The sequence below is a fragment of the Oryctolagus cuniculus genome, chromosome 11, assembly GCF_964237555.1.
Source record: "Oryctolagus cuniculus chromosome 11, mOryCun1.1, whole genome shotgun sequence".
NCBI lineage: Eukaryota > Metazoa > Chordata > Mammalia > Lagomorpha > Leporidae > Oryctolagus > Oryctolagus cuniculus.
The window spans coordinates 75,227,828-75,254,363 of NC_091442.1; the positions used below are offsets into that span (position 1 = coordinate 75,227,828).

The 26,536-nt window shown below is 35.7% G+C and overlaps 1 protein-coding gene across 2 annotated transcripts in view; it reads left to right on the forward strand.

The window, feature by feature from the left end:
• TRHDE (thyrotropin releasing hormone degrading enzyme) overlaps positions 1–26,536 on the forward strand; it is a 427,658-nt gene that overhangs the window by 298,350 nt on the left and 102,772 nt on the right. For both annotated transcript variants that reach the window (XM_070051462.1, XM_051845675.2), the window contains 5 exons: positions 7,897–7,962; positions 8,600–8,787; positions 15,050–15,138; positions 23,741–23,874; positions 23,972–24,027. In XM_070051462.1, the coding sequence (XP_069907563.1) occupies positions 7,897–7,962; positions 8,600–8,787; positions 15,050–15,138; positions 23,741–23,874; positions 23,972–24,027 (533 nt within the window). The remainder of the gene's footprint in view (positions 1–7,896; positions 7,963–8,599; positions 8,788–15,049; positions 15,139–23,740; positions 23,875–23,971; positions 24,028–26,536) is intronic.

Below are 26,536 nucleotides of genomic sequence, written 5' to 3' on the forward strand. Positions count from 1 at the left end.
ACTGTGCCGCAGCACCAGCCCCTCCTGTACAATTCTTACCAGATACACAGTCTATTATTTGACTGTTTGAGTTGAAGAAATTAAGGTTTAGAGAAAATAGATACCTCATCCAATATCATATCACTGGTAATGATCAGACTGAATTTTTATCTGGTTCTTCTGAATCTATACGCTACTTCTTTCTCAACTAAATTACAGTTCCTTCTCTACTACTCATGACAATCAGGGCTGAGCAAAAAAAAAGGGGCGTGAGAGGGAAGCTCCTTGTACATTTCTACAATCAGTGGGCATTTTGATTTACAAGATTTTTACTAGCCAGCATAGAATTTATCTATTTTTGTGGGTTTATAGTGGTTAAAGCCCTTTATCAGGGCTTTCAGAAAAAGCAATTCAGAAACTTCAGTTTTACCAATACATTCACTTTATGTCTGAGAAATATTTCAGCCTAGCAGCAAAAGTGAGAGGTGGGGATATTTTAGTACCCAGAACACCCCGTAAGCTATAACATTGCTGCTATTTCACTGACAGGTGTAGTCGAGTTGTTCTGGAATCGGGAACAAAGCAAATAGTGGTAATGTTGTAACCCTGGCAGTGTGCCTGCATGTTGTGTCAATGGCTTGATCTATAATGAGTATATAAGAGACAATTGAAAACAAATGTCATATGATAATATGCCATTGCCTGTAATTTCAAACAACAACCAAAATCCTTTCATGTGCTGGAGGGTTGTTTTGATTGGAAACTTTGATTTTCCATTATATTTAGTAATCTCTTACAAAAGTATACTGATTTTTATAAAATTTACATTCATTAAGTGGAGTAATGGATTTTTAAAACATGTAAAATGGCTTTTCTTAGAAAAACATTGGCATTCTCTCATTTAAACAAGTCACTCCTAAAGGTAAATTTAGGATAAACACACATTGAAAAGATCAGAATTGGAATGGCATGCAAACAGTGCTAATTTACTTTTCAGCTATTGTTCTTTTATACCTTTAAATAGCTTTCTTTCCTAAATGTCACCTTTTTGATTTAATTGTGTCTGGTCCCTTGTAACTGCTGTGCCTTGAAAAATTTGGTAATGGCTTCTATTATTCTGAGTTTCCTTCTTGGAAACCTATTATATTTTGATAATAAAACAGTGTTTTCATAATTATACCTTTGCATCTTTAATTCTTATCTAATGGAATGAAGTGTAAATATTACAGCTTTTATTTTTGTGTAAGTTTCCTTCAGTGTATTTTTGATCATTTTTACTAAATCTCATAATTTTCAACCTGCCTCCAGGTATTAACCAAAATAAATATCTTAGTCTGTAGTCCAGCGTTTTTAGGTGCTGTTTGATTATCTGTCACTGTTTCAGTCTCCTTGCTTCTGTTTTTCAAGGTCACAAAAACGTAAAACCATTCTGTGCAGCACATGGGCCACGCTTCAGATGAGTATTATACAACTCTTGTGTGACATCGCTGTGATGCGACACTTTTAATCTGCTTTTGCTGTTGTTCATGGATCCTTTTAACAGCAGCTTACTCTAAAAATGTATATACCTGGAAGTGTTTAAGTTCAGAGGTTTTTTTCCCCCAGTTTAAAAGCCCTCTTTTGGAAGTTTTGTCCAAATTGTTTAAGTTTTGCTCTTGTTTATGCTGTCATTCCTTATCTACCCATCCATGGCATTTTCTTCATTCCATTTCAGTGTTAACCTCTTTGTCCAGTCTTCTTGGCTGGCTCTTTTTTTTTTTTTTAACTTAAATATACATCTCTCCCCCAACTCATACCTGCTATTGATAATACAATGAAAATCTAATAGATTTACAAAATAGAACTTGATGGGGTTTTTAATCTTTTCTTTCTTCAAATATTTAATAATGATACTTTTAAAAATGTAAAAGTTTTATTTTGATTAACATTAGTTATATATGTTTATATGTTATGTGATATTTCAGTACAGATTTGCAGTATGTGCTGGTCAAGCGCATTTCCCTTTCTCTGTCATTGCTTTATGACTAGAGACTTGGATCACCTTTTCTACTTGGTTAGAAAATATCTTATAGTTTTATGAACTGTGCCAATTCTGAGAATTAGCTATTGTTTTTCTTTCTGATTATCACCAAGTGTTATAAGGTATTCTTGTTTTGTAGCTATCATCCACTGGAATTGTATGAGTCAGAGTCCAGGGTTGTATGCAACAGAAACAAACTCTGGCTAACTTAAGCAGAAACAAATTCATTGGAAGGATGTAGCATAGCCCATAGAATCCTTTGGAAAGCTGATGAGCCAGAATTACAAAGCAATGAGAACTAAGAAATCAAGAAAGCTAATCAAGGTCATACCGAAAAAGTGACTGGTTCTGTGTTACCATTAGCTTGCCTACCCCTGCACCCTCAGTGCAAGGGTTAATGTATCATCTTCTTCTGGTTTTTTACATGACTTCTTTAGTGTTCACAGTTGTAAAATGTCAGAGGGAGGCCAGGGCACTTGCTTAAGCTGTGAGGGTAAATGGAGAGTTTTGGTGTTTTGTTCCTTCCACTTCAGTAGTGGGAAGCAGAGCCCTTGTCTTCTCCCAAGATTCCGTAGTGAGTTATTGCTTCCACACAAAAGCGGTGTATAAATGCTGGAAAGGCAAAAAATGACAAATGTTCACTACAAATTTTTTGAGGTACAATTATTCTTGATAGAAAGCAACCATATTTCAAATCCTGACCGCAGCCTTCTTGTCACATGGAAAAATCAGAGCTTGAATTTACCTAGTATTTAAGACTGTTCTTACCCATGGAAGGCATCCTACTTGTCAGTGTCACTGTGGCTCAGTCATGTCAGAACACATCAGTGGCCTACCCATAGCTTGTCACCCCTTCTTTCTTGTTAGCTGGATTTTGTTTAAGTTCCAACACTCTTTTCAAGAGCCGTATGCTTCAGAGGTCTGTGTGCTCCCTTGGGTAAAACTTCAAACATTGCTCCCTTAAACTGCAGCAGTAAGTGTTGGCTGGAGCACAGGCTACAATTTTGACGAATAGGATATGAGGGGAGTTTGCCGTAGGTGGTGAGGAGAAAGTTCCCTGAATTTTAAAAAGAGGTTCTCAGGAAGAAATTCTGTCTCCTCTGTACAAAGTGGTGTCTGAATGTGATGCTTGAGATTGCTACTACCACAAAACTGAGATGAAGCTAAAATGTAGGTAAAGGGGATGGTGGGATAAATAATTCCAGAGACAAATGACTGTAACTCTGACCTACTACTTAAAATGGAAAAGAATAAATATTGCCATTTCAAAGACATTTTACCATGGACTTTTTTTGTACTTCCAGCTAACCACATATACACAAATCCATACGATTCATATTGACCATTTATGTGGTTGATCCTCTGTCAAGCATGCTGAAGGCCCAATTAAATGAAGGAAAGTGTACTGTATTATTTCCATATAAATCTTTGAAGAGAATAGCGTTTATCTCTTAGGTCTCTCTTTTTACTTTCCTCTTGTCTTTATTAGTCCCATTGGCTTATATACATGGAACGTTATGAGCCATGTCACTTATTATCCAAGGAATAAAACAAAAATGGTCTCATTTACAATAGTTTACAATACCTTGATCATATCATATGGAATTCTATATACTGGTTCAGGTTATATCTATGCCAAATATACACAGATATAATGAATTGTGCCCCATATTATATCTAAATAAGACATTTGGGGGGAGTCTGCTGGATATAAAAAATCCAAATTGCCAGTTATTAAAAGAAAGGAATATTGCAAAAAGAAAGGTAAATCGTACACATGTACTGAACAGCTACTTGGTTCTAGAGTAGGCACGAAGATAGTGGGTAAACAGTGATCTAGTGACTGGTTCCTTACTCTCTTGGAGTTTAGAGGCTGCATGAGAAGTCTAATAAACAGGCAGTTATAACACAATATGCTATAAAATTCTTTTATATGCTACAATGCATGAGAATTAACAGAGATTAAATTTAGAACTAGGAAAGAAGTTGCAACAGGCAGAAAGGATGCCTTAAGGAAATGCATCAAACTTGAGCCCTGGAGAGTCAATTGGATTTAGGTAGGCAAAGAGGAATAGCAAATATTAAGAATTATGTGTGCGCAGAACTAGATAAGTGTGAAAATTTGAATTGAATCATGGAGCAATGAGTTAACAGATAAAAGTGGAGATGAGCAAAGGGGCCAGATCATGAGAGACATTTTAAGTGGCATTAAATGTTTGGACTATAACCTGAATATATCAGGTGTTCATGTGTGTATGTGAGCAAAGGTAATCTGACTTCATGGTACACATTAGATTTGAAAGGGATGGAGCAGATGAAGTGGCTGTTGCATTCTTCCAGGTTAGAGACCAAAAAGTGATTGTAAAACAAGCAAGGGAACAGGGACTCTCAGAGGAATCTTTAGCTCACAGATCATTATTTGAACGTGGTGGAAAGGGAGAGAGAGGGATCAAGAGGACTCACTTGAGATGCGTGGAGAAGTCATCACAGGGGAAGGGCTGTAAATGGAGCTGACATAGGCAAGGACCTTGGGTTCAGTATTAAAGTGACTCTTAGTTATCTGTCCAACATCATTGGATTTCTGGATTTAAGTAGGCAGTTTTTTACATGGTTATGGCACTTGGATATGGACCTATCTCTGAGGTCCAGTGTTCTGATTTGTTAAACGATAATAACATCTACTCATAATGTTGTTGTAGGGATTGAATGAGATAAACTATACAGCAATTTACATAATATAAAAATCAAATATTATTTTCATGTCTGCATTCTTTATTATTATTAATGATACTTTTCCTTCTGTTACTCAGTATTCCTACCTATAGCCTGGGATGAACTGAGTTTACAGCTAATGTCTACTGACTACATTTGAGGTACTAGGTACTCTTTATTCTTCTAGAAGTGCACTAAATTAAAACATTTACTTCTCAGAAAAAAATATGCATTACTTCTTGTATTATCTTCATTTATATATGTGAGGGCAAGCCCAAAGAATTTTTTTTTTTTTTGACAGGCAGAGTGGACAGTGAGAGAGAGACAGAGAAAAAGGTCTTCCTTTTCCATTGGTTCACTCCCCAATGGCCACTGCGGCTGGCACACTGCGCTGATCCGAATTCAGGAGCCAGGTGCTTCTCCTGGTCTCCCATGGGGTGCAGGGCCCAAGCACTTGGGCCATCCTCCACTGCACTCCCGGGCCATAGCAGAGAGCTGGACTGGAAGAGGAGCAACTAGGACAGAATCTGGCGCCCTGACCAGTACTAGACGTGAGGTGCTGGCGCCGCAGGTAGAGGATTAGCCTATTGAGCCGTGGCACCAGCCAAGCCCAAGGAATTAAAAAAGTTTACAAAGGATCATAAATTTTTGAGTGTTAGAACAGTATTTGAACTGAGACAGTCAGACTGCCACTGTTGCATTTTAAAGCATCGGGCTATGCTGCCTTTCCCAGGGGTAGATGTGTGTCTAAATACACCCCTGCATAATGTGCTTTTAACTTTTCATCCGTCTATGTTATTTGTTATGTCCTTTAAGACTATTCTAGTGGCTGTTTTTTATTTACTCCTTTAAATAATTCTACTAGTTCTGAAATACCCAGCATAGAGAACACACAATTCCTTTTAGTTAATATTAAAACATTTTTTATTTCATATTATATTTGTCAAATCTAATATTGATTGACTTTCACACACATAAATGTTTACATAGATTTCTATTTCAGATTCATGTCTCTAAGAATTTCATATTCATTGACCTATAGATTTTAAAGGAACTTAAATTCTTCTTACTCAGTTACATACCAAATATTTGAACTCATCTTTCCAACTGGTAGTCATCATGCCATGATTTCTACAGCTTCAGACAGAGAAATCATCTTACACAGATTGTATCTCAGTGCTTATGTTGTTCTTAGTAACCTTTTCTTCACCAGTTTCCCCAGCACCAAGAGGTTGCCTGGCACATGCTAGCTAATTCATACATTTTGTTGAATGAATGAATAAATGAGTGATTATCTTTTAAAAATATAGTTACTAAACTGTCCTATAAGTTATTTATAATTCTGAAAGTCACAGCAAAATTTCCTTAATTCAAAATACAAATACTTTTTGTGCGAGGATAAGGCTAAGATTACTAAGGAATCATTTCTTAAAAGGAGTGCATACATGAAACATACAGGGAAGTATTTGAATACCATGTAAATATGAGGCTGCTGGGAATCCAGGAAGGCAAGATAACTTCCCTGAATACTGAGGTCTGCAGTTGGGAGTTGCTTGTATAATCACCATTTCAGCCTGTGTGAAGTGGAAATCTGAACCTTATTCTAGATGGTGGAGAGAACCAGCACTCAGCTGATGATCAGTACTGGGACAAGGTCAACTCGTAATGAATAATTAGACTTTTACATCTAGCAGATGCTACAGTTCTACGTTGGAACTCATACCGTCCCTTTGTTTTCCCTTTCTTATTATCATACCTACCAGCACTGTCCATAAACAGAACCCAATAGTAAATAGTTCTAATTTCAGTTATTTTTATTATATCTAACTAAAATAATATACAAATGTATATTTTGTAAATTCCATTGCTGCCTGATTTATTCACATAAGTGCTAAAATACAAAAAGAACAAATTAGAAAGCTAAATGTGAAATAATCTATTTAAATTCTGGTCCCTGGGTTCATGTTGAAAAAGCCTCATGTGGCATATTAAAGCCAAATTGATTCGGAGTAGTTATGAAGATACTATTTTTGTCAACAACATACGATGATGATGATGATGATGATGATGATGATGATGATAACTTAATGGTTGCTAAGACAGTGTTGGGCATTGCAATCCCCAGGCATCTGATTCAGTGGGAGCTGCTATTTGCTGTGCTGTGAGTTGCCAAGAAAAGCTGAATCTGTCACAGGTGCCACAATTTGTATTTCAGAAAATTTGCTTTCCTAACTTTAATTATCCCCAAAGTACCCCACTCTGTAAAGTACTAAAAAGAGTCAGCACTTTTTTCTTCAGTTTAAGTTCTTTGATGTAAATTAGGATTTTTGTCTACTACCTACATGTTTTAGAGATAATAGAATTTCAAGTGAAGGAGTGGGCCCTTTGTTTTACAGCATAAAACACTATTTTCCATTCATTTTTCTACTTTGAAATTAGAAAAAAAAAAACACCAGGTAACCATGAATGAGTAACACATTAACTGTGAGACAAACTACACTTAGGAGGGAAGAAGGCATGAATCAGAAAATGTGTATTTTAAACAGTAATGGTTGAAACTTAGGAAGTGCTAAGCTCAAAAATTAAAATTAAGATTTATTTTTTCTTACTAAATGCTAATGTGTGCTTTGGACTCATGGAAACAAGTATTTGTCATTTTTATAATAGACAGCCTTTCCTTTGCAAAGAGACTAGGAAACTGGAGACAGATTGTGGAGAAAGTAAACTTTTGGCAAAGTAATCCCTTCTAACATCAGTATTTATCAGTCAGCCAATTTTTTCTTTTTCTTATTCTTCCATAAAAGAATATATTTTTCAATACTTTAAAATAAATTTGATGGGAAATTTTCCTCTTTATCTTTCACTGTAGAGATGGTTTCTTCAAAATTGGCTGAGGTTGACTTGTTCAATTAGATCTTTGACCCTGGAAATCCTTAAGAAATGACTTTGGCCATAAAACCATTTTTAAGATATTAATATTGTTTGATTATTTGATTAGGAAGACTACGATAGTTAAATGTGTGTGGAATGTTTTTAAATGAGATTTTTCATCTTTTTTGCATGTCTTTTTCTTTGTATTAATACAATTCCAAAACATGGAAATTGTAAATTAAATTGAGAAATAAATGTGCTTACTGGTAATTGCTTAACCTTTGAATTGTAATTACTACTGTATATTCTTTTAGGATTATTTAACCATTCATAAATATGGCAATGCAGCCAGAAATGATCTCTGGAATACATTGTCAGAGGTAAAGTATAGAAAGCTCACATAGCAGACTTCTACTTGACTATTTCATTTGAGTTTCTAAACCATTCGTAACTTTTGTTGAGACTGACAGTTTCCTTTCACTTTTTATGTTCCCCAGTTCCTCATATTTTCTTTCCTGTTCTTTGATTTGATACATTATAAATAATGGGGCTTAAATTTGTTAAACTGTGAATGCTAATAAAAATATCTTGTCTACTTTCAAGAATAACAGTACTTCTGAAATATAATTTTAGTAGGGTATAATTCATGTAAAAGAGAATATTGAAATATGACAAGACATGCTGGTGATACTTAATGATGCTGTTATTGCTTGCTTTAACAATAAAGTATATTTAATTACCTGTTATGTATAAACTTTAATGTTAATAAAACTTTCATGTCTCTATATTTATATATACATATGGGAAATATATACATATAAATGTTACATATAAATATTCATGAAGCTTAACTTAAGGCAAGAAGATAGTTTCACTGGTACATTGTGTTAACTTCACTGATTTTGAATGCTTTCATATTTAGATAAACTTTAAAGGTAAAAATGAAAATGCCTTAGTGTTAATTATGTTTATTATACATGTTTATAAAAACTAATTTATACAATTTTGCTTGCAAAGGCTTTAAAAAGAAATGGAAACTATGTCAATATACAAGAGGTAATGGATCAGTGGACACTCCAGATGGGCTATCCTGTCATCACCATCTTGGGAAATACAACAGCAGAAAATAGAATAATAATTACCCAACAGCACTTTATTTATGACATCAGTGCTAAAACTAAAGCACTTGAACTTCACAATAACAGGTACAATGCTCTTTAATTACATGCCAGATATAGTTTTTGTGTTTCCTTGTTTATATTTAACATTTAAAAAGCATTGATAACACAGTTATATGGGAAATATAGTTTTCATTTTTTCTTTTCTGATATTTCATTTTCATTATTCTATTACTCCTGTTCCCTATGTATTTTAACCCTTAGCATGATAACACACCAAAGTTATTTATTTCAGAAGATAGAATTTTAAATTATCTTGGTAATTTAAAAATAAAATGTGATTTTTCACTTTTCTCCATATACATTTCTTTCTTTTTTTAAAGATTTATTTTATTTATTTGAAAGACAGTTACAGAGAGAGGTAGAGCCAGAGAGAGAGAGGTCTTCCATTCTGCTGGTTCACCCCCCAGATGGCTGCAATGGCAGAGCTAAGCTGATCCAAAGCCAGGAGGCAGGAGCTTCTTCCAGGTCTCCCACGTGGGTTCAGAGGCCCAAGGATTTGGGCCATCTTCTAATGCTTTCCCAGACATAGAAGAGAGCTGGATCAGAAGAGGAGTAGCTGGGACTAGAAGGAGGGCTAATATGGGATACTGGCACTGCAGGCTCTGACTTTAACCAGCTATACCACAATGCAGGTCTCCAGATAAAACATTTCTTGAATTAAATTCAAGAATATTTGATGTTCTTTTGTTAATTAAATGAGCAAAAAGATTTAAAAAACAAATGAGAAGACAAACTAGCAATCCAGGAAATCTAATTAAAAGAAACAAAAATCTAAACTGAATACTCTCTGAGTCAATAGAACTCAAAATAGATACCTTAAAAATGGCCTAAATATCAGTCACACTAAGTATCAAATAGGCTCACTTTTCCCCGTTTTTAGTATTTACTAACACTAAATAGGCTGTGTGTGTGTGTCTCTGTTGTTACTTTTTCTCTTAAAATACTTATTTAATTACTGATAATTCAGATTGTAAGGTTTTTTTCTTTCTTTCTTTCTTTTTTTTCTATTTTGTGTCTCATTAAAGGTTGAGCCAAGGAAGGATAGTAAAACTTAAATCTACCAGTTTTGTTTTTTGTAAAATATGCTGTAAGAGGCTGGGGAAGATGGGGCAGGGGAGAGGTTAAAATTAATAAATATAAAGAGAATTGATGGGGCTAGTCATAAAACTACACTTGAATCTGATTTAGGAAAGTAGTACCCTCTCTCTAGCTCGCTCGCTCTTTCTCTCCTCTGTGTGTGTGTGTTCGCATGTGTTGACCTTCAAGACATTGTCCTTTGCAATTTAACTGTTTGGACTTGTGGAATATGGTATTTATTGCCATGCCACATTGTCGCTGCTGTCAGGATCTGACTCTGTCAGTGCTTCTCCACCCAGGCTGCATTTCCCACAGCTGCCAAGTGCTGCTTCATATCGTTTACCGTCTGGCCCCAGGCTAAACATGCGTAGGCATCAACCCGGCCTTGCCAAGAAGTACATAAAAACTACTGACTGTGGCAAAGTTAGAGAGATTCAGGCCAGGCCTTTGAGAATGCTCAGTCTGACACAAGCATCACTGATGCAGAAAAACATAAAGGACATGCAGATGACAGAACAAATTTGAACAAAAATACTCTGTCAACCTATAACGCATTTCAGATGTCTAGCCACAAGTCTGGCTCTTTAAGGGAAGAGTCCCTCGCAGGCAGTATGAGCATGGGTAACGTCTAGGCAGCTTTGGTTTTGCTGGAGTGAAAAAATCATACAGACGACTTTGAACCCTGGGAACGTGGCATATAAAATATGAAGTGTAAGGTAATATACAGACTCTCATTAGTCTAAAAATGATTCTCCACCTGTTTGGAATGAATGGAGCTTATTGGTGACAATGCAGTATTCCAATTTTTTTTTCATTATTGATAATTTAATTCACCATAGCATTCTGGACAAAGCTTCAGGACCAATTCTATCTGGTCTCTGTATACAACTTTCCTGGATCTTTGTTACACAATGCAAACAGTTGACATAGTAAAACCTGTCTCCCACGGATGCCAGAAAACCTGTGAGTTGTGGATATTTTCTGAGCCAGGATCATCAATTCTTTATCTTCACTCTTCTAGGAGACATAAGAACATCATTATAACTTGCCTTAGAACATTTTTAATGTGTCCAGTAATTGTCAATTTCAAATGTGATATTTATATTTCAGCACAGAAAGATCTTTCCATAATTGATACTTGCATCAAGTTAGTTGACATGTAGTAGAGTTTAAATTATGCGCTAGAGTTTGGGTAGGTGGAAAGCTGGGACTTTGTGTAGCCTCTTTTTTCTTTATAAAGTTAACGTATTGCAATGTTAATGTTTCCTCCTACACTGAGGAGTTTCTCAGAGTTCTATGCCACAGGGAATTATATTCACCTCCACAATTTTATTTTCCTTTCCTTACTGACCTGATGACAGCTGTCTCTGCACTAATCCTTTATTAATATCAACACCATTTTAATAAAGACTTTTCACTCCAGCCAAAATATGTACCTGTTATTTTCTACCTTAATAAAGTCAGTAGACTAAATATTGCTTTATCTAAAAATGCAAACTACTAATGAATGGAGGTAGTTCCAGAGATTAATAAAGAAAAAAATCCTGCATTTCTTTGTTTTTACCTTTATTTTAGAGCTTAAAATAGAATGGCTGAAACTCCAGTTAAACTTAAGTGACTGGAACCCAATCTGACTTTCTAAGTTTTTTTTCTTGTCTCTTTTTAAGTTAACTCTGCAGTCTCATATTTCTTTCCATCATACCCTATAGCACTCTTCTTTCAGCTGTGTTTTGTGTCTTCTCATCTCTTAAGTTGTCATCACAAAACAACACACTTATCACACTTTCTCTTAAATTAAAATGAAATTTATGAAAATATCAAATGTGTATTATGTGGAAAATTGTGAAAAATAACTTATGCAGTATCACCAGTATGCAACTCAGACGTGAAAACAGATCTCAAATATGCTTGGTAACTTTTAACTTTTGACTTGTCCCTGCAATAATTGATAGATTTATAATAGAGTACAAAAACTTTTTTTAGGAAAAATAGAGAAATCTAGGTTGAAAATATAATGAAATGCATCAGTACTCACATAGTATCCTAAAACTTTGTAGTTAACTTCTTTTTCCATCTGAAGAGCTATGTGACACAATCTTTCCTGTATGTGAAAATGATCATCAGCAACATGTAGCATTTATCTGAATCTCATTTTCCTGTACAGTGGGGATGTTTTTCTCTTAAACTCAAGTACTAAAACATACCAGTTTTTTTTTTTTTTTTTTTTTTTTTTTTGACAGGCAGAGTGGACAGTGAGAGAGAGAGAGACAGAGAGAAAGGTCTTCCTTTTGCCGTTGGTTCACCCTCCAATGGCCGCCGCGGCCGGCGCGCTGCGGCCGGCGCACCGCGCTGATCCGATGGCAGGAGCCAGGAGCCAGGTGCTTTTCCTGGTCTCCCATGGGGTGCAGGGCCCAAGCACCTGGGCCATCCTCCACTGCACTCCCTGGCCACAGCAGAGAGCTGGCCTGGAAGAGGGGCAACCGGGACAGAATCCGGCGCCCCTACCGGGACTAGAACCCGGTGTGCCGGCGCCGCTAGGCGGAGGATTAGCCTAGTGAGCCGCGGCGCCAGCCTAAAACATACCAGTTTTTATCATAATCTGCAGTTATTTGGAAGAATACACTTTTACATGCAGGTAAAATATTTGTGTTTGTATAAGGGGAAAGCTAAGAAGAAAGCAATTTTTCACAAACATTTATGACCGTGTTACAAACGAGACACACTTAACCTATGAGGACTTTTTAACCATCATCAATTTTTTATATTCCTTGTTCCTTTAGTTAATACTTATTTGGCTTCACATTTCAGTTGATACAACTTGATATAGTAGTGAAATCCTAAAAAGTCAATTTCATAATGTTAATCTCTGTCTTACCTCTAGGCCAATTTGATCTCCTTTATTTTATGTTAATTTAAGCCAATTCAGTCCAATTCAGTGGCCATTAATAAAATGCCTCCTTATTTCTGAACTTCTCCAAATCTTTGAAAATCAGACCCTTAGTGGGACATTTTTGTCTCTTAATTTTCCCAATTACCCAAAAAGAGATTAATTCTTTAGGGAAAATAGCAGTTAAAGAAAGAGTTCTTTTTACTATTTTGTCAAAGATTTATTTGTTTGAAAGCAGACTTGGAGACAGAGAGGGAGGTAGTTAGATCTTCATTCCCCTGAAAAGGCTGCAGCAGCCAGGGCTGGGCCAGACCTAGACCAGGGCCAGGAGCTCCATCCGAGTCTCCCACATGGGTGCAGGGTCCTAAGTACTTGGGCCATCTTCTGCTGGTTTCCTAAGTGCATTAGCAGGGAACTGGATAAGAGGTGGAGCAGCTGGAACTTGCACTGGGGCCCCTACGTGCTGCCGATGTGGTGGCTTAATTCATGCCACAACACCAGCCCTTCTCTGTGTGTTTTACCGTAAACCTATCAGTAAGTTTTTGTGGTATATTTTCAGTCCTATGTTAAAAGCGTAGGAAAAAACATTAAGAGTTTACCTGAGTTGTTCACTTAATAGTACCTAAAGGCCGATACAGATTTGGCTACTGTAAATTACTGACTTCCTGATGGTGCCGTAAACACTGGAGCATAGCACAGTGTTTGCACATAGTTGGCAGTCAGAAAGGTTTCTTCCATTAAGCACTGTATATTTTTAAAATTTAGAATCTTACATGTATTCTTTTGATATTCCATGAGAGATAGCAGTTGAAATTATGAATTTCTTCCAGGCTTCCATTTGAACTCTGCTATTACTGAATTCTGTTGATCATAAATGAAAACGTGAAATGATAAAATAATAAACTGCACACAGCAGATTCAGAGGAGATGCCACTCTCCCCCACCTCCCAGACGACAGGTTCCTTGTGTACTGTTTATCACCCCAGGCCTGTTCCCTCAGATTTTCAGTTCTCCGTGCACGCTCAGAGCTCATGAGCTCATCCAGTATCTCTTCTGACATCTCGAAAATAAAAACAGTATTTCTCCCATGCTGAAGTTATTGGCTATACCTGTTGCTAATGGTGTACTGAGAGAGCGAATAGTCTGTATACACTCCAAGGAAGGTAGCAAAGTATAGTCACTGGACTTTTGTAAGACCATCCAGCAGCCAGTGCCGCGGCTCAATAGGCTAATCCTCCGCCTGCGGCCCCTGCACACCAGGTTCTAGTCCCGGTCAGGGCGCCGGATTCTGTCCTGGTGCCCCTCTCCCAGGCCAGCTCACTGCTGTGGCCCGGGAAGGCAGTGGAGGATGGCCCAAGTGCTTGGGCCCTGCACGCGCATGGGAGACCAGGAGAAGCACCTGGCTCCTGGCTTTGGATCAGCGCGATGCGCCAACCGCAATGCACTGGCCACAGCGGCCATTGGAGGGTGAACCAATGGCAAAGGAAGACCTTTCTCTCTGTCTCTCTCTCTCACTGTCCACTCTACCTGTCAAAAAAAAAAAAAAAAAAAAAAAAAAAAAAAAAAAAAAAAAGACCATCCAGCATCTCCCTGGCTATGCATTTGCTATTACATTTACATGGCTTCATGTACAAATGGAAGACTTGATTTCTAGCTTTTTAAAAAGGTAAATGTAAGAAATAGCTTCTGTTTAGTAGCTGAAATTCTTGACTGATTCCTGCATGTTGGGGATATTTTAACATATCAATTTGGAAATTCCACTTCAGCAAACAGAATGTTGAGTCCCACAGTGTCTGCATTTTAGGAGAACCTGGTTACTTTTGCTCTTCCTCTCCCTACTGAATATCTCTTGATGTGCCATATTAACCTTTTTGTAAAATACGTTAATAGTGTCTCCCAGAATCCATAGACAATAAATAAGGAGAGCATTGAAATGTAAATGCATGAAACCCTGCAATGTGTATTAATCTAAGATTGGAAAAATGTAGAAGGGAATTATTTTTAGCCTTTAATCAATATATGGTATAGCTCAGATTTATAGATTTTAGTTACTTTTTATTTCTAATGCAAAATAAAGTCTACTTTTTCTCTAAGATTAATTGTTTTGTTGACAGTTCTCCTGCATTAAAATTAAAACCTTGAAAAGCAAAGTCCTCTTAACAGCGTTGAAAGAATGAATTCTTTTTTTTGGGGGGTGAGGTCTGGGAAGTTTTTGTTACTTTCTATAAAGAGCATTTAAAAATCACACAGTGGGGGTAACTCAGTTGTTCTTGTTTAGAGGTAGGTCTGTTTATCCTTAAAGTTTCTTTTTTTACTTTGCAGTTACCTGTGGCAGATTCCATTAACTATTGTGGTAGGAAATAGAAGCCATGTGTCTTCAGAAGCAATTATTTGGGTGTCTAACAAATCAGGTAAAATATATATTCTCCTCTGAAGAGCCATTTGGTTTCAGATAATTGTCTAGTAACTTAACCTCTGGTTTCATCTGAAATAAAATATGGATAAAGACAAATGGTAAAGAATATATAGAGGAGTGATAATCCTTTCTACAAAATCAGGTATGGTACAGTGTAGTATCGTTTCTAACCAGTCTAATTTCAGTCTGTTTATATATAAATATTGCATTTGTTTCTTTGATGATAAAGATGAAATTTAAAATTCATATTTGTCATACTGATCTTAGCTATTTTAAATTGCATTATTCCGAAGCCAACTAAATGTAATTTAATAATCTCAAATGTAATCGTAACTCTCAGTAAAGTAATACATCAAATACTGAAGCCCTGACCTCATTGTTAGTCTCATTTTCATGCAGTGTTCTCTTTTACAAGACCAGTTTGTCTCTTTAAGGAATGAGAGAAGCAATATTCTTCATGGAATTGAATAATTGTAGGGTCAGAGGGAGGGGCTTAGGTCATGAAACCATCTCCTGGGTAGTGTCAAGCCTCAAGGTGCAGAGAGAGATGAGATTTTATTTTCTTTCTGAACATCTTCAAATGAGATGGTGACCTGTTTCAGTTCACTGTCAAGGAACTATTTCTTGAATCCAATCTATCTCCTTCATGTTAGAGTACAAAACAGGTCCCTTTTATTTCTGTTTTCCACTAGCTAGAGAAAAAGTCAATTATCATCTTTTATATAACATTTCATTTAGATTTTGATGATCAAGTATGTCCATATTTTTGTTTTTCTTACTCTTTTCTCATATGTTATAAATTGATGTTACCTTTCCAGTTTGTAAGCATCGTTTTAAAGTCATATTTTTTATTTTAATTAGGGTAAGGTGTAAATAAACAAATACTGTTTCTTCTAATCAGTGTTAGTATTATAAGGGAGATATAAGTACTCTCTCTATTTTTATTCAAGAAAAAGTTATTATAACAAATCTGATTATCTGAAGTATAAACACTGAAAGTTCAGAAGTATTTTTTTCCAGAAATTCAGGTTGCTGTATTTTTAACACATAATGGCATATTATGAAAATATATACTTTACCTACATTCATTTTATATAAAGCATTCATATTCAGTGTAGCAGTGCATTGAAATGCTTGCTTCAAACTTTATTGATGTTTCTCCTTTTAATTTGTTTATTCTAACCAATTCTTTTCATTTCTTGGAGTTATTATTTCCTCCCTGATTCTGAATTGAATGCACCATGTTATTTGTCTTTAGAGTTCTGTTTTCCTATCATGCAGTTCTTTTGTTTATCTACATAATTTCTTAGGAAATGATGACAGCAGAGACTAGTTATTGTAATAATCCAACTATTAGAAAGAAGCCTCCCTTCCGTAGGAGTACTAGGGTCATGAAATAGAGCAGTATTCAGAGATAAAGTAAGATATTTAACTGTGGAAGGTAGAATGGAACTTTGAAGATTAGGAAAGTATGAAGATACTGATCAAACTAACCTGAAACTTAACTTTTAGGCAGTGGAGGATTCAGGGCAAGTCTGACTCTTCAGTACCTTTTTCAACCCATTTCCTCTAACTCCTCTAACATCTGTAATTCATGATAGCCTCTTTACCCACGTAGTGTGGAGAAAAGTGCATCAGCTTTCCTTGACCAATAATTACTGGCTGTTGTGTTCAACGCATTCTTTCTCTATATCCTTTCATTATCATTAAGAAACAATAACAATGTATTGATCCAAACTATTTTCCTAAAATATTACCTTTGTTGGTGTGTATAGTAATTATATGCAGCTGCACAGTTTGTAGAGTACATAATTGTAGAAGATACTATTTGCATAGATTATGGTATGAACGGTACACTTCCTCACCCCAAAGTTGTGCAGTGTGCAACCTGTACAGTGTAATATGTCATTTTCCATGAAATCACAGCAGGATCTCCTGTTTGATATAAACACCATCACAACTGAAATGTAAAGGCTTTGGGGAAGATGACCACACTAATACTGCCTGGAATTTTTTTTGACAATTTTATAAAGATAAAATTCTGGAAGAAAGTTTCCAAGAAGGACCTAAAAAGAAGACTACCTTCCTGTGTTGCCTTCTCAGTCCCATTAATGGTATTAAATTTTGTCTGGAGGTCCTTTTTATAAAATACTAACATGAGGCAAAAATTAAAACAAAAGATTATTAAATCCTACATTCCTTTGTAGGTTGTCATTTTCCTTCTTTGTAAAATATAGCCAACTATTGTCAGTGAAAATTGCTTCTCCATGTAAATATGAAGGAAATTTTCTGGTCAATTCGTATCAGCATAAGTTAAATTAATCCACAATAAAAATTTAAAAAGCAATATAAATGCTTTTGTAATTTTCGTTGTCAGTTGTCATAGTAATTTGATCCCTCAAAATATTAAGCTAAAGTCATTGGACTAATATAAAATATATTTGAGTCAAAACATATATTCTTTATGGTTAAATATTTTAGCACCTTGGGTGACTTTAATTCTAAAATAAAACAGATATTTTAGATAAATTAACTTCAAATCAATTTTTAAGTCATTGAAAGCAGAAGTATTTATATTTTTCATTGTTACTATGAAAACATCAAGAATGTAGACATTTGTAATGTAGTAGCTTGCCAAGCTAAAGCCAAGGAGCCTGGAATTCTATTGCAGTTCTCACAAAGGTGGCAAAATCCCAAATATTTGAGCTATCTTCTATTGCCTTCTCAGGTGCATTAGCAAGGAGCTGGACTGGAAGTGGAGCAGACAGAATTCAAAGTGTCTGCCTGTATAGGATGCAGGTGGTGGGTTAACTTGCTGTGCCACAACATTGGCCTTATGGTTGATTGTTTTTTAAATACTAATGCTTCTGCAGAAAACAAATATTGGGTAGACATGACTAATTCCTTTTTATTCCCAAGTAAAGTATAAAATACAAAGATCTTATGAAATACCAACTACTCTATTCTTCAGTGTATTCTGTCTTGTACCATTTGTGTTTCATTCTAAATATAATTTTAATCATTATTGCCAACACTCAAAACATATCTTCCGTAGTTTTTATTGTGGTACTCAAGTACCATAACTCATTAGGCCATTGGAAATTATCTCTTTAAAATTCATTGCTAGCCATTAGTTAATCTGAAGAACATTCTAAGGCTATAATTAATTATAGCCAAAAAGATATTTAAAAATCTATTATAATATCTTTCAGGAATTATTTCTCCAAAGATCTCATTTGTAGCAAAGGCATAAAAATATTAATGAACAGTAATAACCTTTAGGTTTTAGTTATAAATTTAAAAACAGTAGATGCCTACATCTGGTCAGATGATATAGAAATCCTAAGAATTATTTTCCTGTATTAATATACATATTACTTTTAATTTTACTTATAAGTTGAATTGAGTAACTTTAGAAATTAGACTTAAGGGGTCGGTGCTGTGGCTTAGTGGGTTAACGCCCTGGCCTGAAGCGCTGGCATCCCATATGAGCCCCAATTCAAGTCCCAGCTGTTCTACTTCTGATCCAGCTCTCTGCTATGGCCTGGGAAAGCAGTAGAAGATGGTCCAAGGGCTTGGGCCCCTGCACCCAAGTAGGAGACCCAGAGGAAGCTCCTGGCTCCTAGCTTCGGATTAGCGCAGCTCCGGCCTTTGCGGCCAATTGGGGAGTGAACCATCGGATGGAAGACCTCTCTGCCTCTCCTCTCTCCGTATAACTTTGACTTTCAAATAAGTAAATACATCTTTAAAAAAAAAGAAATTAAAGTGAATCACATGGAATTAAGTTAAACCAGCTATCCAAATGGTGAACATAAGGTTTAATATTACAGAAATCGTGTCCATTTTAAACTTGTAAAAATCTCAGTCATGAAACTTTATACTTTAACCCATTAAGTTCCAAAATTTTCAATGAAATTGACACAGTATATTAAAATAGGTTGAAAATCATATTCTAGGGCTTAGGTATCCTTTATTATCACTAAGAATAATGTATAGATGATCCTATATATAGGACAAGTATAGACTCTTTGTCATAAATATGCCATTTTATTAGTAGGACACTGAGCAAATAAGAAATCATTTCACACATTATACAATCTACAAAGAAGTGACCTTTAGGACCTGTTTAACAACAATTATTTTTTGCAGAAATTAGGAATTTTTTTGAAATCCAACAAATTTATGAGGCCTTCCTCTCTTTGTACACAAATTTGTGAATAATCCATGCATTTGGGCCCGGCGCCAGAAAAACCACCACCTGAGGTACCAGCATCCCATATAGGTGTGGGTTCAAGTTCCAGCTGCTCTTCTTCTGATCCAGCTCCCTGCTAACGTGCCAGGGAAAGCAGTGGAAGATGACCCAAGTCCTTGGGCCCTTGCACCCATGAGGGAGGCCTGGAGGAAGCTCCTGGCTCCTGATTTTGGACTGATCCAGCTCCAACCATCACAGCCATTCAAGGGGTGAAGCAGAGGATCAAAGTTCCCTCTTTCTGCTTCTGCTTCTCCCTCTCTCTAACTTCACCTTTCAAGTAAAAAAAAAATCTTTTAAAAAATTTTAAAAAGTAAAATAATCCATGCATTTGTGATACAAATATCAGTTATCCTAGGGAACAAAGGAAAATATCATTTTTAACCTCTGACAAAAGTGGAATATTAAGAAATTAACTAATCATATTTATGCACATCATCATTGAAGTTATAGACACCCAGTATGTTTGGATGAGGCACATTGCTTTAACTCTTTATTTTTTCCAACATTGAACTTTGTCATGTAGTTCAGCTGTATCACACTTCATTTTGACAGTGACACATTTATTATCTAAACATTTTATAATGAAAATTCATTATTTTAGTCAAATCTGTAGCCACACTACCCTCTTGTTTGTTTCTTTTTAATCATGTTGTCATTTTCAAAAGTCATTTGTTTGGTATGTTTCCTTTCATTGTGCTTGTAACTTGGAATCCAGTATTTTAGAAGTGTACCAACAGGCTTGCGCCACAGCTCAATAGGCTAATCCTCTGCCTGCGGCGCCGGCACACCGAGTTCTATGAGACGCCGGATTCTGTCCCGGTTGCCCCTCTTCCAGTCCAGCTCTCTGCTGTGGCCTGGGAGTGCAGTGGAGGATGGCCCAGGTCCTTGGGCCCTGCACCTGCATGGGAGACCAGGAGGAAGCACCTGGCTCCTGGCTTCAGATCGTCACGGTGAGCCGGTCGCAGTGCGCCAGCCATTGGAGGGTGAACCAATGGTAAAGGAAGACCTTTCTCTCTGTCTCTCTCTCTCACTGTCCACTCTGCCTGTCAAAAAAAATGTACCAACAAGTCATAACAGTAAATATATTATCATAAAATACAGTGTCATTGTAGATTTACTGTCACTTCAAGCATTTATATGAATACCTTACTCCAAAGCACGTAAGTCATAACTTTTCAACAAAAAACCCTAACTAGCAACTCGAAGAGTTTGTCAGGCAACAGTGTAGAGAAATACCGTGCATTCCTCAAAATTAAATTGCAGTCTAGTTCTAGAGCATATTTTCATGAATGCATGTGTTGTATTACATATCAGTTATATTATAATTGTATTCAGTTGCACAAGTGTTAAAAGTAGCTAATACAGTGAAGTTTATGCCATTTTCACAATTCATTTAAAAATATTTTCAAATGCTATAATCACTCATTTATTACTTTGTCCAAAGTAATAGAATTTATGTAATATTTATTTCAAAGCTAAATGGTGCGTTTGTTGTTCAATTTAAGTTTTTATAGAGGTGCTATATAAAGGAAAATTGGGAAATAATGTGTAAATATTTAACTTACAAACTTCTTATATAAAAATTATGAAATTTTCTCTTATCTCAAGTGAATTCAATTAGAGTTTTGATATTTTGTTATAAAAATTTTTCTGTACTTGAAGACAGATTTACTCAAGAGAAATAATACCTTAAGTATTTATATTTGATTTTTTCTTCACTGAATTTATATGACTCATTAAAATCTCTTACAAGGCGATTTTGGTTTCTTAAAATGATGTATTTCCTTTTTTACAAGAAGATTTATCTCTTTATTTGAAAGGCAGAGTGACAGAAAGAGGGGGGAGAGACAGAGCTTGCTTCTCCATTTGTTAGTTCACTCCCCAAATGGCCACAAAGATTGGAACAGGTCCTGGTCAAAGCCAGGAGCTTCATTTGGGTCTCCAACGTTGGTGCAGGGGACCAGGTAGTTCAGTTATCCTCTGCTGCTTTTTATGAACACATTAGCAGGGAGCTAGATCAGAAGTGGAGCATCCGGGACAGGAACCAGTGCCAGTATTTCCTTGTGAGTGCTACCTGTTTTCATATTTACATCTGTAAGGGTGACATTCTAAAACTTCTTCAAAGCAAGTAGATGGATAAACACATTAGTATTTTTGAAAAACATGATTATAAAGTTTCTTCAAAGCAAGTAGATGGATAAATACATTAATATTTTGAAAAACATGAATATAAGGTTTCTGAAACTTGAGAAATAATTTGTACTTTAGAGAAATATATGGAAGATTTATTTTCTCAAGAACTATGAATTAAGCTAAGTAAAATCTCTTAGAAAAATAGTCCGTTCTTCTATTGAAGAACTCCAATTCTTCTGTAGAATTGGAGTGAACCTTAATAGTCATTATTTGTCTTTTAAGTTACATTAAAGAAAATTGAGAACCAGAAACCATCACCTACCTGTATTCAGACATGTATGTGTAGCAAAGTAGAAATGAGAATCCAGCTTTAATACACTATTTATGTTATTTTTCCTATCTCCTTTACGCCCTTTTAAAATGTATATCATGTGATAGTAAAGGTGTTATACCGTCTGTATAGATGCATATAGCGAAGTCAGGAGACCTGACAAGATTTCCTGCCTTCTAGGACAATTGAATCAACCTGTTCCAGGAGACACAATTAATAAAGCTGGCAAGAAGTTGAAGTTGCATTGTGCATACTTTTTGATTTAAGTCCGTTAAGTTTTACTGCTGATGTTTGAAAATTAGTAATCTGTAACATGCATTGGGTTAATTTCCCATTCCATGCCAGACCAGAAAAATGAATGTTCATTATTTCTGCCCAGTAATTTTTGTGGCATAACCTCTTCTTTTGTGGCCTGTACTTGAGAGAGTACTTTATAAGTTCTGTCCTTCAAAGACAAAAATGGGAGAAACTTTATTTCCTGCTCTGGAGTGTTGTATATAAACAACTTAATAACAAAATAACGGCAGAAGTAGGTTCCCTACTCAGACATGAGGCATATGGTTTCTACGATGCATTTTATAGTTTTGAGTTATTGTTGCAGTTAGAACAGATCAGTTTGATTTTGGTCATTTCATTTTGGATATCAGACTATATGTATTCTGTAAATTTTAAGTAAATTCATCAAGTGATTTTTATGAAGTATGAGTCCTAAAGATCAACAGCAAAGTTATTCTAATTGTGAGCTATGATTTTTTAAAGGTTTATTTATTTACTTGAAAGGCAGGGTTACAGAGAGGCAAAGGCAGAGAGAGAGAGAGAGAGAGAGAGAGAGGGAGGTCTTCCATCCACTGGTTCACTCCCCAACTGGCTACAGCAGCCGGAGCTGTGCTGATCTGAAGCCAAGAGCCAGGAGCTTCTTCCAGGACTCCCACGTGGGTGCAGGGGCCCAAGGACTTGGGCCATCTTCTACTGCTTTCTCAGGCCACAGCAGATCAGGATCAGAAGTGGAGCATCTGGGTCTCGAACCGGCGCCCGTATGGAATGCCGGCACTCCAGGCTAGGGCATTAACCCACTCCCGCCATAGCACCAGCCCCGATGAGCTATGATTTTGTGAAGTCAATAGAGGCTAACTTTACATGGGAACATACTTCCCTCTATTTACCATATTTGAAGGAGTTAAATATGAAGAAGTTTTACTGTTGTTTTAACTGATTTCTAATAATTGAATTAACTGCTGAGCATAATAAGTGAATATTTTCTGAAGTGACTTCAATAAGCAGAGTTTATTATCTTTGTTTCTAATTCTGTGTGTGAGTATTAGAGTCTTGAACAAATGACTTTCCTTTTTCTAGTATTCTTTATGATGTTGAAAAGTCTGTTATTTATTAGTACTCCCGAAAAAGCACAAGAAAAAAGACAAGAAACAAGTGACTTTGAAGTTAATGAGCTCTATTGCTTTAATTTCTTTCTTCCAAATCAAATAAATAGAATATGTGTCTAAAGCCTTTTCTTTTATTCTAGCTGCATATCTGTACACCATCTAATTAAAAGCTGCATGAATACAGTGATAGATTTCTAGGTTACATTTATTTTGAGAAAGAACATTACACAGAGGTAATAGAATTTTGTCAAGAACAAAAATATTCATTATAAGAAAACATTTAATTGAGATAATAATGACCAACCAACTGAAAATTTTTCTAGCAAATTCTCCATGCAAGTAACTAATTAAATAATGAGTTCCAATTAGATATTTAGGATGCCATTCTCTCTTAATTATTGGCTGTTATATCCGGTATTAAGGAAGTATGCTCCATTCTTCATTCCACTGTAACTCTTAAAATTTTAACTCTATTTGCTCCCAAAAATGCTGTTTTCAGAGCACCACAGAATAACTTATTTGGACAAAGGAAGCTGGCTTCTGGGGAACATCAATCAAACCGGCTACTTTAGAGTCAACTATGACCTGAGGAACTGGAAGTTATTAATTGATCAGTTAATCAGGAACCATGAGGTATACTTTAGATTTGCTCATCAATGATATGCTTTGCTATGTGAACACCTGTCATTTGAATCTTAAATTATTCCTTTTTTTCTGATTACCCTCATAGGTTTTCTCTGTCAGTAACCGAGCAGGTTTGATCGACGATGCCTTCAGCCTAGCCAGGTACATTTTCCTGTGGATCTCTACAGTAAAAACTTGTGCCTGTAGTACCTCTTCTGTTTAACTGCATTGTGTATATGTTTTGAACTTAAGAAATTTTAAAAAGCAATTTCTATCTCACTATCTTTGTGTTAGATATGAATTATAAGCAGTGTCCCAAACTCTTGATCAATAAATAGCTGTAGGTTATTTTCAAGACAGGAAGAGCTTGATCAATTTTGCTGCAAGTTCAATTTAACACTCTGGAGATTAATAATCTCTTCCCAATTTCATTAATAAACTCTACAAAATGACCATTGTGCCATATTTAATTTTTGATAGAAAATACCTTCAAGCATCAGCAATTTTTTCCCTGACATATACCAGTGTTATATTTTTTAATTTTTTTTGAATGTGATTCATTATGAAAAGCTTGTGCAGCAAGATAGAAATAAATATTCCACAGGGTAAGACTGTTCAGGACAAAGTATATATCAATCTTACAGCATCTTGTAGCAATCTTTAGTGATTGTAGTATTTGTGTTATTTTCATATATAGATTTATAATATTAAAATCAGTTATTTCTTTGAATAACTGAGTCATTAAATGAAATAATGCTGATAATAATTCAAGGTGTTTATTCAAGTTTGAGACTAAATAGTAAAACTGAGTTGATCTTTTTTATGATTTTTTACTTTTCACATCCAAGTACAATGTAATTTTAATGACCTAATTTACAAGTTATAACTTAGGACACAAGTGATCGTCTGTACTTATCTGGTTATAATGATTTAGCATATTTTCTCCTAAAGTAGTTGTCTGAAACTGGTTGGTTATGTTTGTACTGATATGAACATCTGACTTATTTTTAAAATAAGCATTGTTTCATATGTGGAGCCTGGATCCACTTTTATAGTTTATGTATTCAGTCAGATTTCAATTTCTTCCATATGTCATAAAGCTTATCACACCATGTAGCAGTCTAATCCATCAAAGTTAATAAGCTTACATATGGAAGGCTTGTTAATTGGATAGAAACAAAGCTAAAGTTTGGGACCAAGTTAGAGATTTTTTTTTTTTTTTTTGTAGAAATAGTAATGTAAAGTGGAGAATACATAAAGAAAGATAAAGAAGAAATTTCAAGTGCTTTTCTACTTAGAAAACAAAGAATACTTTGGCTTTTGCTCTCCTTGTTGGTATTAAAAATCCAAGAACCATTAATATTTTATATTATTCCCTGAATGATGTTGTGTCAGTTCCTCATTCTCACCAGGCAGGCACATTTCCAGGCACAAAATGGCTTACTAAGTGAGTGGCAAATCTAAGGTCAAAATATCAGCAAGGAATTTTTTAATGAAATTGGACCATGAGTGTAGTCATTTAATGAGAACTGTGGGTCACCCCAGAAAAGGTAAATGAGGTCTTTGCTGTGTCAAGATGGCATCTTACTGGGAACAACTTCAGAAATCACAGAGATGGAGGTTGGCCTTCTGAGATGGCAATGGGCGGACCTGAACACTAACATGTAGTTTTTGCTCTGCAGTAAAACAGGAAGATTTGAAGCAAATTATTAAGTACCTCAAAAATTATTTTGACATAGAAGGTTACCAGAAATTCAGAAAGAGAGTGTACTTCATGTAAGATTGCACTGAAAGAGAGGCAGGAAAAAAAGGATGGGAGATGTTAAATGCCTCAAGGAAAGGGTTAGGAACTCTAGGAGAATACCAGCGGGTAAGAGTTGTTAAACACTTGAAAAGAAGCAGACACTGCTCCTTCACATACAATACAGTTGTCCCTCAGTGCCTCTGCGTCGTGGGTCCAGGACCCCTCCTGTCTACTGAAATCCAGGGATGCTCAAATCTCTTCCAAACGTAGCATAGTATTTGTATGTAGTCTATGCACAACCTGCCACATAGTTTTAACTAATTCTAGATTAATTATAGTGCGTGTGGGTGCTATGTTAATTGTTGTTATACTGTATGGTTTAGGAATGATGACATGAAAATCAAGTCTGTGCATGTTCAGTACAGACATGATCTTCTTCCAAATATTTTTAATCCATAGTTGGATGACTCCACAGATATGGAAGCCATGGATACAGCGAACTGATTTGAATTCGGTTAATTGTTACAACCTAATAAGATGTGTAGGTACTTATTGTTTTCATTTGATAGGTGAGGAAGTGGAGGCTCAGAGAGGTCATGTACCTTTTCTAAAGTCACACAGTCAATAATTGGCAGAGCCAAGGCCTGGATCTGGTTGATCTAGCTGCAGAGGCCACGCCATTGTCCAGGGCACTTTACAGCTTCTTCGTGTAATATTGTTTAATAAAAGGCAGTATAGATATGCTGAAGTGCTATGAAGCAGTTGTTCATTTGAACCATGTGGGTTGGAAATAATGGTGAGAAAATAAGTAGTACTGTCTTAAAGACAGAACACATTTGAAAATTTAAAGGGGAGGGTCTTTTGACTCACCTACATTAAATATTAGATCTTATTTTAGAGTTGAAGATTTTATTTTATTTTAGTTGA